Below are 13,241 nucleotides of genomic sequence, written 5' to 3' on the forward strand. Positions count from 1 at the left end.
GCACTCATCCAGGCAAGTGGGAAGTATTCCATCAAACTGCTGACTTGTGCGTTTTAGATGTTATACAGGATGTGGGGAGTCAGAAGGTGAGTTACCAACCATTCCTGACATGGTCTCAGTATTTGTATACTGTCGCAAGATTTATATGGCTCATCTGGTAGAAATTGCACAAATTCATGCAAATCTAGAAAAATAGAGACTATCATACTTTAGAAGATTGTAAAGTGCTGAACAGAAAGGCTTGAGAGGGTTTTCCTTTCTTTGTAAATATCTCTGATAGGGTTTCGCTAATGTTGGGAACAGCTATAGAATTGGCTAAATCAATGTAATGGGAGAAAGACCAGGGCTGCCTCAGAAGATTTACTGCAAAAGAAGAATGTTATCACTGTATTGTGATGGTCAGCCTTAGAGAAAGAGTTCAATCTCATTACCATGCCTCAGTGTAGAATTTTAGACCAGCAACCATTTGTAACAACTGAGATTAGTAATGTATTATTTAAGGGCTGTGGTACTACTCAAAGACATAAAACATAGAACATTACAGCACAGTACAGGCCCTTCGGCCCTCAATGTTGTGCCAACCTGTCATACCGATCTCAAGCCCATCGAACCTACACTATTCCATCTACGTCCATATGCTTGTCCAATGATGACTTAAATGAACCTAAAGTTGGCGAATCTACTACTGTTGCAGGCAAAGTGTTCCATTCCCTTACTACTCTCTGAGTAAAGAAACTACCTCTGACATCTGTCCTTTATCTTTCACCCCTCAATTTAAAGCTATGCCCCCTCGTGCTTGCCGTCACCGTCCTAGGAAAAAGGCTCTCCCTATCCACCCTATCTAACCCTCTGATTATTTTATATGTTTCAATTAATCCACCTCTCAACCTTCTCACTAATGAAAACAGCCTCAAGTCCCTCAGCCTTTCCTCGTAAGACCTTCCCTCCATACCAGGCAACATCCTAGTAAATCTCCTCTGCACCCTTTCCAAAGCTTCCACATCCTTCTTATAATGCGGTGACCAGAACTGAATTCTGCAAAAGAATTATGAAGCCCTGGGCAAAGCCATGCCTAATGCACCAGGGAAAGATAGATATAAATGCTAAGAAAATGAGGAATAAATCAATCTAATGCTGATGATTTTGTAGCAAATGATTACAGGGGACGTCTTGCTCCATTGGTGAAATCAGTTGGTTTTGAAAAACTGATGGAAACTTTCATCCTTTCCAGCCCATTTAATTCCACATCACTAGATGTTAATAGAAGTGGTTGTCAGGTCCAAACCCCTGCATGAAAATGCATAGTGGACCAATGTCCTGCTGTCTAAAGCTTCCCAACTGTCATTCCCTTGAAGTTCATTCACATAACCATAGCAATGCTGAAACCTTCATTCCTTCTGGTAAATCCTCAGGAAGTCATTCAGCCTGTATTGTCCTATTTGGCAATACTGTTTTTAAATATGGATCGGAGTGTAATGCTGATCTGCGAGGACATGCTTGGAAGATCTGGATTCTGCAGTCTTGACATAGTAGCAATGTGTGCAAACCTGACAAAAGGCAATAATTGCAGTCAAAAAGTTTAATCTAAACATTATCTCAAGTTGAACTATGCTGTAGAACGAGACTGAAACAGATAAAGGACAACTGAGGATGTCACAAGGACTAATGGATATATGAAGGGTCTTCTGGGTAGAGTCCTGGAAGCCTGAGTGTATCTCACTAGAAAATAACTATTCAAATATTCTCCATGACGACACTTTTGGTGAGAGCTTTATTTTAGCTAACGACACTCAGTACAACTCTCTCACCCCTGATTAATAAAGCTCCATATTGATACAACCAATTTTCACCCAATTAACATCTCCAATTCCTGTTTTTTTTATTCTGTTTGATTGCAGGCATTCCTTCAGACCTTGTTAAATGATGACTGTTTCCCTATTATGTTTATAAATAAATCAATATGCGTGTACTCATTAATAAACAAGCAAAACAACTTTGCACATTTAAACTCCAAACATCTTTTTTTTCCAATATGCCCAATAGTTGCTGAGAATGTCCTCTCTTTATTTTAAAAATAATCAGCTGACTGCTGCCATCCACCCTTTCCAATTTGGAGACTCCTCAATTCTCCAGCACCAGTTTTAAAACTGCAATATTAATCGCAATCTTTTCTAATTCTCACATTTCATGGAGTATACATAATCTCGTGGTGACTTATTATTGATGTAGCACTCAATCAGTGTTGCTGCAGAATCCCTTTTTAGAACTTTTCCTACCATTTTTGCTAAGAAAACCACCAAATCTACTACCTCACCAGGAGGAAGAATTTCTGTTGGTGAGGCACTTTTTACTACTGATTTGATCTTTTTATCCTGCCAAGAATTAGGAGCAGCATTTGGTTTCCTTTCCCAAGAGAAAAACGATAAACATTCCAGCACTCAAGAACCCATCACAGAGATTTGCAAAAGAAACATCATGAAAAACAAGTGGCTTCATGTTCCTGGCATGTCCCATGCTCCATCTTTTCAATGTTTTGTTCCACTTTAGGATAATTCATAGTTCTACCCAAATTTAATACTTCAAGTCTGTATCTGGTGTTGCATAGGTACCCGGCCAATTTAGCTGCCCGGTTAGACTATGGAATTCTTCCATTTCAGTTTTTGAAACCTCTACGTATTTTTGTGATGCCCTACTTTGAATATTAGCAAATGAAGAAACATTTTCCAAATGAGAGTGTTGATGTGTTCTGCCTGATTTCCAAATCAAAGTATTTAAAAGTCCCAGAAGCCTGATGTGTTTTTAAATTTTGACTTTCTGACTTAATGATAGTCCAGTATTTTCAAATTCAATGCTCCCAATCCATAAAACAGCCATCTGCTTGAATCATTAAAGATGCCTAAAGGCTGCCCCTCATGGTACTTTTGGTACAATAGTACTTTGTAAAACACTGCAGGGTCCATTTTCTACTGAAGATAGCTCAATTTTAATAAGACATCTTAGTGAGAACTACCGAACTCTAGAGGTATTTAGGCTGTGTGCATTTATTTAATTTCCAGAGTATCTCCCATTTGCATTTGGCTCCTCTTTTGGAAGATAAAGAAAGGCTCCCCTCTTGAACTGATCTCCTTGTCTTATCAATTGATTTACCACTCTAAATCAGGAAAACTTCAAAATTACTTTTCCTTCTATTGGTGAATCTACTCTTGTTTCAGGGTTCCCCTAGTTTTTCTTCAGAACCTTGTGCTACTGCCCTTGCTTCGGCCTTGAGTTCCTTTTTGGACTGCTTCTGTTTTTGAGATCCCCCCCTTCTATTCATATCATTTCTTTCAATGGTTCATGGTCTTTTTCTAGGGGCATGTTCAGTGCCTGATAAACCATTTTAACATTTCTTTACCTTCCACCTTAGTGCTTAATGTTCCCAATCCATGGGCCTAACCTCCTGGATCTCATTCCAGCTATTATATTTTCTGGTGGCCTTCCCTGCTGCACTCATAACAGTCATATTTCTCCAACACCTGGCCCCTTCCGGTAAATATTTGACTTCGATGCCTACTTTTCGCACTTGTCCTTTGGAACCAATGACCTTTTCTTGACCATCAGAATTTGATCTGTCAATCATAGTTACTACAGTTTGACCATCAGAACTGTGTAGCACTTGAGAATGAGATGTACCTTGCTCCTTGATATTAACTATAACTTGTTCAGAATCTGTAAATTTGCAAGCCAGACCAAGCAATCTTAGAGTGTACCTGAACAGTCTGGCTCTCCTGTTGTACGATTGTAATTTTTTGTTCCAATTTTGGCAATAACCTTCTGTGAGTTTCTCTGTTCTTTAGGGCCCTCTCTCTGTCTCATTAATAAATTATATCTTCCACGTTGAAACTGGTTTCTAATGGTGTTACTTCTCATCTCAAAGTTTACTTAATTCTCTCTCGTGGAGAGGGTTAAGAGATTTGAACGAGAGGTTATTTCTTAGAGTTGCTGATAAAGGCAGCTCTTGTGAAGTCACACAGATGGAGCAAAGCTTGTTGAAGCAATAGTGTCTCTGACTGCAAATGTTCTGAGGCATGACAAGTCTTGATGAATGGAGCTTGATTATGTTGTTTAGGGGAGCATTGTATTAGTGTTTAATTGGCACCACCCCTATATGGAAGACCATTCAAATAATTGTTACTGCTTTAGCCAGAGTGCGCACAGAACTAATATTTCTGTGTCTAGGTTTAAGGGTGTTGCTGCAGATCCAATTCCACGGTTGTGGTAGAAATTAATTACGTGGAACTGTATAATTAGATCTGAAAGTAGATACAGACTCTCTTTACAATTAGATTTATATTCCTTTATGGGTTGTAAAAATGGATGAATTTAAACTATAAAACAGGAACTGTCGGAGTAAATAAAATAATTGACATTTACTGCATTTCAAAGCACTTATGTGACAATTAACCATTGACTGCAGTGATTTACAGCATGTGAGTTTATGGTTTAATGCTTTTTAGAGGGAAGGTAGAAGGGAGGAGAAGGTTTCTTGAACCACTGAATGGCTTGTTGTTTACTTTCTTCAATGTCTGAGAACAAGCCAGAGCATCCCATTGTTATGCATAGACCATGAGGATCCCTGATTTACACATGTTTGACTTATGAGTGCTTGTACTTAAAAATGCAGCCCCACATAGAGGTGTACTTATGAACAGACTTTCGATTGTCCTGCATTGTGTTCCTTTTAAATGCAAATCAACTTGTGAATGGACTCAAGAATTTCCGTGGATGTTTCTGTGAGATCCCCGTGGTACTATTTCAAAGTGGAGCAGAGAAGTTGCCTCAGAATCCAGGCCAGTAGTTACCCTTCCTTAAAATTTCTGATGCAAAGTATCTGGTCATTCTCACATTGCTGTTGAAAGGATGTTGCTGATTGCAAACTGGCAGGTACTTTGCCAAAGTACACAATTTTTTGTAAAGGACTTCAGGAAGTTCTGAAATTGTAAAAGAGCTATATGATTGTAAATGTTCTTTCCTGGGTGGTTGTCACCTCCTTGGCATACCTTTCTTTCGTGAAAGAATCTTGCTTCTGTGGTGTCTTCTTTGTTGCCCGCATAGATCTGCTTCTGGCTTCTTTGCCTCACACTTTGTTAAGAACGTGCCTGGCCTGTAACTCAGTATGACTTCCTTAAGGATCAGCTGTTCCACTACAACTTTCAGTGCCAGGCTGCAGTTCCATTTCATCCTCATTACATTGAAATTAGCCCTCTTTTAGATACTTTCTCAAAATAAACATTTGCTAACATGTTTGGAAACAATGACGCAGTCGTCTAAAATGTTGCCAGTGAATAATATTACCTTTGGGAACAATTGCACACAATTAAATGAACAAGTTTGCACTCATATTTCCATTCCCTTGCCAAAAAGGCGAAACCATCTTGCCGATTCCATTTTCATTGTGGGCTCCTCCTAATGGATCCTGTCTGGGGAAGATATTTAAGGAAGAAATCTGACAAGCTCCTTCAAATATTATACCTGGGAATCACCTGAGCGCACTACCCACCGGTTCTACTTCCTGATCAAGGCCATCATTGGCTTGACATTCTCAATTACTGTCTATTACCTGTGTTGTCTGTGTTAGATATCGCATTTCCTTAACTTCCCTCAGGTTTGATAGGCAATAAAACTTCACACCCTCCCTTAAGAACACATTAGAATTTCCTCACCTTCATTTTAGATCTGGGTAATTAATTTTAATTGACGTCTGATAGCTATGTGTCAAAAAAGAAGTAAAAGATACTTGTTGTGGCTGAGGGCAGTTTTAAAAAGAAGAGAACCCTGGTGAAAGAGAAGGAAATTTGGTTGCTGAAGGATTTAAAATTGATCTTTAAAAAAGTATAGGATAGTCTGTCTGCTTAAAATGGACAGGGCACCAGGAAATGGCTGAGTATGTTGCAACTGTAGTATGTGTGAGCTGTTGGACTCCAAAGCAATTCACATTGACAACATCTGTAATAAGTGTTCGTGTTTGATAAACCTCAGCTCTGAGTTAGTGATCTGGAGTCTGAGCTGTGGACGACGTGACACATCAAGAAGAGGGGAAGAGGTACCTTGATACTGTGCCCCAGGAGGCAGTCACCACCCTAAGATTATTTACATCACATCTGTTCTGCGATCAGGTATGAAAGCGTGTGACTGTATGTGAGACAGCAATGCAGATCCAGAATTTAAGCTTTGGAGGGGCCTCAGTCAGTACCCTTGTCCAAAAGATAGGACGATTTTGCTCCTAGTCTGAACAAGGTCACAGACTGTAGGAGAATAAGTAAAACTGACCACAGGACTGATAAGGATTACCATTCAAATGGTGAGGGAAAGAGGCATGTAGTAATGTAAGGGATAGTATCATTAGGGGGATAGATCCTGTTCTTTGCAGCAAAGACAGACAGTTCCGAAGGCTCTTTTGCCAACCTGGAACCAAGATTCAGGGAATTTCCTCTAGGCTGGACAGGAAGTTGGACGGGGACAGGAAAGATTTAGTTGTCATAGTCGCTATAAGCATCAGCATTGTGGGCTACAAAGTGAAATCTCTCAGATTCGTGGGCTACGATACATCCCTACCTGATGAGCTCAATGCATATTTGTTTTGAACAAAAGATCAATGAAACAATGTCACCTGCCCCAACAGCCTCAGATGCACCTGTACTCTCTCACCACTGCAGACGTCAGCTCTTGAGAGTGACCTGATGGAAGGTGACTGGCCTGGATGAGCCTTGGGCCGTGCACTGTCATCCTGTGTGGTCCAGCTGATGGGAGTTTTTGCTGACATCTTTAACCTGTCTTCGACCTGAAGTCCCCACCTGTTTCAAGAAGACCACGGCCATCCCGGTGCTGGAGGAAAGCCATGTAGTGTACCTCAATGACTATTACCCAGTGGCTCTGACATTCATAAATATAAAGTGCTTTGCAAAATTAGTCATGGCTGACATTAACTCCAGCCTCCCAAATTTCCTTGATCCTTTGCAATTTGCCGACTCATGCAACAGGTCCATGGCAGATGCCATCCGTCTGGCCCTACAATCATCCCTGGAACATTTGAATAACAAGGATACCTACGTCACGCTCCTAACTGTTGTCTGCAGCTCTTCCTTCGATACCATAATTCCAAACAAACTCATCTCCAAACCCCAAGACCTGCTCCCCCTTCTGCGTCCTCAATTTCCTGACCTGTAGGTCAGTCAGTAAGAGTAGGTGACGACAACTCCTCCTCCATAATCCTCAACGCTGCGTACTCAGCACTGTACTGTACTGCTCATATACTTAGGACCGTGTGGCTTAATTCCGCTCCATCTCCATTTACAAGTTTTCTGCCAATAGCACCATTATAGGTTGGACCTCAAACAACCAATGAGACAGGATACAGGAAAGAGATTGAGTGCTTAATAACATGGTGTAAAGATAACAATTGCTCCGTCAACATCAGCAAAACGAAGGAGTTGGTCTTGACTTCAGGAAGCAGGGTGGGAGAGCACTTCCGGTCTGCATTAATTTTGCTGAGGTAAAGATGGTCGAGAGCATCAAGTTCCTGGATATGACAATCACCAGTAACCTGTCCTCCTGTCGACGCAATGGTGAAGAAAGCACAACAACACCTCTACTTCCTCAGGAAACTAAAGAAATTCAGCATGTCATGTTCATAAAGGCTCGTACCAATTTTTAGAGATGCATCGTAGGAAGCATCCTACTTAGATGGTTCACAGTGTAGAATGGCAACTGCTGCTCCCAAAACTGCGAGAAGCTGCAGAGAGTCATCAACATAGCCCAGTCCATCACACAAACCAATCTTTCATCAGTTGACTTCATTGACACTTCCTGCTGCCTTGGAAAAGAGACCAAGATAATCAAAGACCCCTTCCACACCAATTAAACTCTCTCGCACCCTCTACCATCAGGTACAAGATATGAAAGTATGAATAGATTCGATGATAGCTTCTTCCCCAGTTTTGGCTAAGAACTCCATGAGAAGTAGTTTCTTGTCGAAATATGTTGTTACGATCCTTGTAGAGAAGTACAATCTATTACACTAAAAGATGGTTTTCCTGGTAGCCAACAGAAAAAAACTGAAGGATAGGATTTCGTAACTTGAACATCATATCATGTAAATATTATTTACAAGGCAATTAGTGCACCTTATTAAAGGAAAGTTGTATTAACTAATTAGTGGAATTGCAGTTCAATTTTCTGGCACTGCAGTTCTGCCAGAGGTTTAGCAGCTCAAGATAAAGTCTCTTGTTGCACTTAGCTTTCCAGCAGACTGACTTCTTCATGCCTCAGTGGCTCAAATCTTCCTTAAATTGTTACACTGAGTATTTTAGACTGGACTTGCACCATCAAGACTGTGTTGACTCCTTGCTCGTTAAATCGCCAAAGGTCTTGCAGTTCTGCTTCCTATCATTTGAGCAATGATTTCAGTTTTTAAAATTGGCTGAGGAAAGGAGACAGAACTTATTTGTTAATGTGTACAAGGGATTGTAATGGAGTTCCTCCAGGATTGGTACTGGAATCTTTGCTTTTCCCTAATAATGTTAATTACCTCGTGTTTGATGTGCAGGGGACAAGTTCAAAGATTGAGACTGGCATAAAACTTGAGAGAAATTTACTTAAAAATACCATTGACACAGTGATGTAAGCAAATAAGTGGCAAATGAAGTTCAAAGTGGAGAAGTGCAAAGCGATTCACTTTGGTACAAAGAACATAGGAGACAGTATAAGTTAAATGATGCTATTTTAAGGGTGTGCAGGGGCAGTGAAGTGGGTATCTATGTAGGTAAGTCATTAAAGGTGGCAAGACAAGTGGGGAGTGCTGTTAATAAAGTACTCAATACTCTAGACTTCATACACAAGGACATAGAGTATAAGAGCGGGGGTTTATGATGCCTATATATAAGGTACTGGTTAAGGCTGCAGCTAGAATGCTGTGTGCAGTTCTGGGTGCCACATCATAGGAAGGATGTGAATGCTATGGAGTGCAGAAAAGGTTCATGAGAATGACATTGGCAAATCCAGAGCAAGAATACTCAACTGGAAGGCAACCTGCTCCCATGGAGAAGAACAAATGTACTGGAATCAAAGGTTGACAGCAGAAACAGTACGTGAACAATTGGACCAAACAGCATGATTTATGCCTACCTACAGCATGTAGACTGTTGCTGTGCAAGAAGGCAGCTCACCACCACCCTCTCGAGGGCATTTAGGGATGGGCTGTAGGTGCTCATGATGCCCTCTGAAGCCTATGTCCTCTGAATGAAAAAGGAAATCTATCACTGGAAATCTTCAACTGCAGCATTATTTCAGACGTATCTAGGTTAAACTTCTATTGTGAGGTTAGACTGTGAAGCATCTCTCCTAAATCTCTAACAATGTTGTTGCATTGTTCCACATCCCTCAATTGTTCAAATCTATCGAACCTGTCCCATCTCCATGTATTTAATAACAACATGACCTTTAATCCCTTATAATGTAATGAAAAGAGCTTCATTTTCCCACTCTTTAAGTGTAATCGTATTTCCTGATATCAAACACTATCTGTTGAATCTAAAGTGTTAGTTTATTACTTCAAAACCCTTTCTGTAGTTTGAAGCTACAACGGCACAGTGTTTAAACTATGGGCTTACTAAGATTTCAAATAAAGCCACACCATTCCATTTGGACTTTATAATCTATTTTATATTTCTTGCCATAAAATCTAGTATTACGTAAGTGTTTTTAACCCTATATGTCTTTAATGTCTTGTGGTTCTCAACCCCTAAATACCTCTACTCTTGCACATCACATACCATTGTCCCTTTCATCTTTTCTCATTGAAATGTGTCCTCTTACATTGACAGTCATTGAGTTCTATTTGATATTGTTTTTGCCCTTTCCATTGTGGATCCTTTGATCCTTGGAAATATTTATTAGGTTCTTTATTAATACTGCTTGCAAATTTGGGCAACATTCCCTGTTGTAGGAATTACGTACAGATGTTAAGTGTGTAAACTTTTGAAGATGCAAATTTTTCCATATTTGAATTCGCTGAACCTACTCTAACAAAATGGTTGAAAAGTTTTGTCCATATCTATTCTGAGAAGGAATTTTTAAAGTGATAACTGCAGATAAGGCTTAATGTAGAAATTCTCCCAAAATGTCCTTATTGGCTTGGTCATACAATTGCCACTGATTTGTTTGTGAGGGGTAATGCATTGCATGGTGTGATACAATATTCGACAGCTTATTGACTTGCTCGCAAAGCTGGCTTGTTTTCATTCAGACGTTTCATCACCATTCTAGGTAACATCATTAGTGAGGCCTCTGTTGAAGCAACGTTGAATAGGAGTCCGATTCGATATGTTTGTTGATTGCATAATGAGTTGAGAACCATGCCTCTAGGAATTTCCATGGGTGTCTCTGTTTGGTTTGGGCCACTGTGGTTGCATTGTCCCAGTTAAACTGATGGCCTTCATTGTCCGAGTGTACTGATATTAAGGAAAGTTTGTCATATAACGATGATGACAGTGACATCTGGCAGCATCTGTGAAGGAAAAAACAGGGATTGAGGCATGTGAAAAAACTTTTTTCCTTCACAATGCCTCAATCCCTGTTTTTTCCTTCACAGATGCTGCCAGACCTGCTGAGCTTTTCCGGCAATTCTGTTTTTGTTCCTGATTTACAGCATCTGCAGTTCTTTCGGTTTTTATGAAGTTTCTTGTGATGTTTTACAGCTAGCAGGTGTTCATGTCTTCTGATGGCTAGTTTTCTTCCTCTCTGTCCGATGTAATGTTTGTTACAGTCATTGCATGGTATTTTGTAAACTACATTGGTTCTGCATGTCTCGGCACGATGTCTTTAATCCTTCAGTGTTTGCCATAACGTGGCTATGTACTTGTAACTCAGACAATGAAGGCCATCAGTTTAACTGGGGCAACATAACCATAGTAGCCCAATCCAAACATAGAAACCCATGGGAATTCCTAGAGGCATGGTTCTCAACTCATAATGCAATCAACAAACATGCCGAATTGGATTCAATATACAAACCCATACAAAACAGAACTGAAAATGACACCGCTTACCATAACAGACCAGACAGTATTAATTCCAAGTGGAGTAGAACAATGTCGCTACATTGGAGGCTCTACTGATGATCTCACCTAGCATGGTGACAAAATGTCTGAACAAAAACCAGCCAGCTCAGTGAGCAAGTCGACTACCTCACCCACAACACGAGCTACAAATCTTTGCAAAAACCTTAAACAGTATTTTATGTACTTAAAATAATTCCTGTTTAGCAGGACCAGTGGAAATTAATGAAAAGTAAGTTTATAACACTTGTAAGGAAGACATCTTCTTGGAATCATCTAACCTGTGAATTAACAATTGAGATAAAATGACGAGAGAAATAATGTGCATAATGGTGTTTTTGATGACTTTCCTTTTGGCATTGCTGAGATGGGCTGATTTACATGTGAGGCTTGAGATTAGGAAGGGCAGTTTGCAACCAGTAAACTACTCTGCATTAATTGTCTTTTTGCTTTAATTTCAAAAGAGATCTGGCAAAGTGCAATTTGGAGTCTCCTCCAACCTCACCTCAGGCCACACGCGCAGACGGATCGGACAAGAACGTTTTGAGTAGTTCCAAAACTCATGCTAAGATGAAGCTGGAGACGGTGATTATGGATAAATTTTTATCTCGGAGTCCTTCTGTCACCACCATGAGACCATTAGGGGAACAGTCTATGGAGAAGCAATGCAGTGTGGAAGAGACTAGCACTTGTGCCAAGCCAATCACTGCTGCATCTAATCGCTTGGGAGACCGAAGGCACAGGAGCACTGATGTTGCAGAACAACCTTCAACGTCACGGGAAATAGTGAAAGGTTGAGTGCTGATTTTGTTTTAAACCTTTGATGTCAATCACAGCTCTTTCAAACAATAATAGTCTACCCGCTTGCCAGTAAATACAGTTTGTTGCCACGCCTCCATAATTAGTTCAAGTAGGATTGGCCTGGTGGCTCAGAGGTTAACACTGCTGCCTCACAGTGCTGGGGACCTGGGTTTGATTCCTCCGTCAGGTTACAGCGTGGAGTTTGCACATTCTCGCTGTCTCTGGCTGGGTTTCCTTCCACAGTCCAAAGATGTGTTGGTTGTGTGGATTGGCCATGCTAAATTGCCCCATAGTTCCCAGGGATGTGCAGGCTAGGTGGATTAGGCATGAGAATGTGAGATTACAGTGTTAGGGTGGGCTGCTGTTGGGAGGGTTGGCATGGATTCGATGGGCCAAATGGCCTGCGTAATAGGAACTTTGTGGTTCTCATGGATGAAGACTTATTATCATGTGGAAAACCTATTTCTACTTGGAGTGAGGAGCATTGTGGAGTTTAAACTTTTGAAGAGTTTTGATAAAGTTTCTTTTGATGGTATAACAGTAATGTCACTGCACTATCCAGAAGCAGAGGTTAATTCTCTGGAACTTAAATTCAAATGAATTTATCTGGAATTATGAAGCTAGTCTCAGTCATGGTGATAATGGTAGCTCTCACTGATTACAATAAAGTTCATTTGGTTGATTGTTCCTACCATGGTCACTTCTGTGTTATTCTACAATCACAGCAGATTAACTCTTAACTTCCCTCACACTGGCCTAGTCAGCCACTTAATTGAATGGAAAATGCTGCCAGTGATGTCCACATCTTATAAAATGATTAAAAGAAGGAATAAGTAAGACAAAGCTGTCCCCATTGGCAGCTGGGTTGGTAATCAGAAGATGCAGATGCAGAACAATTGGCAAAAGGACAAGGTGGGAAATGAGGATGCGTTTGCACAAGTGATTATGATCTGGAACATGCTGACAGATAGGGGTCTTGGAAATAGATTTGGTACTATCTGTAAAAAAAAAATTGGCTCTATGCTAAATCTCAGAACTGTTGTCAGACTGAAAGAGACCATTTGGCTTGTCATGACTGAACTGGGTGTCTGAGCAATTTAACTTGAGTCAATTTGCTGCCACTTCCTCAAATGCCTGACCTTTTGAATGCCTGAATTGAATGTGCCTCCAACACACTTGCAAGCATTGCAATCCGTACCTTAGCTACTAGCAATGTGAAACACTTCTACTCTCTGTCCAATGAATCTATGTCCTTCCTAAAGTGTGGTGCCCAGAACCAGACAAAGTATTCCAGCTGAGGTCTAACCATTGTCTTGTATATCTCCATCAGAACTTCCTTGCTCTGGT

General features: G+C 40.5%; 1 protein-coding gene across 3 annotated transcripts in view; it reads left to right on the forward strand.

Moving 5' to 3' along the window:
• Positions 1 to 13,241, forward strand: part of rad18 (RAD18 E3 ubiquitin protein ligase) — a 227,520-nt gene that overhangs the window by 47,872 nt on the left and 166,407 nt on the right. For all 3 annotated transcript variants that reach the window (XM_048547656.2, XM_048547657.2, XM_059649652.1), the window contains one exon: positions 11,558 to 11,886. In XM_048547656.2, coding sequence (XP_048403613.1) covers positions 11,558 to 11,886 — 329 coding nt within the window. The remainder of the gene's footprint in view (positions 1 to 11,557; positions 11,887 to 13,241) is intronic.

Source organism: Stegostoma tigrinum, chromosome 11 (genome assembly GCF_030684315.1).
Source record: "Stegostoma tigrinum isolate sSteTig4 chromosome 11, sSteTig4.hap1, whole genome shotgun sequence".
In the NCBI taxonomy this organism is placed as follows: Eukaryota; Metazoa; Chordata; class Chondrichthyes; order Orectolobiformes; family Stegostomatidae; genus Stegostoma; species Stegostoma tigrinum.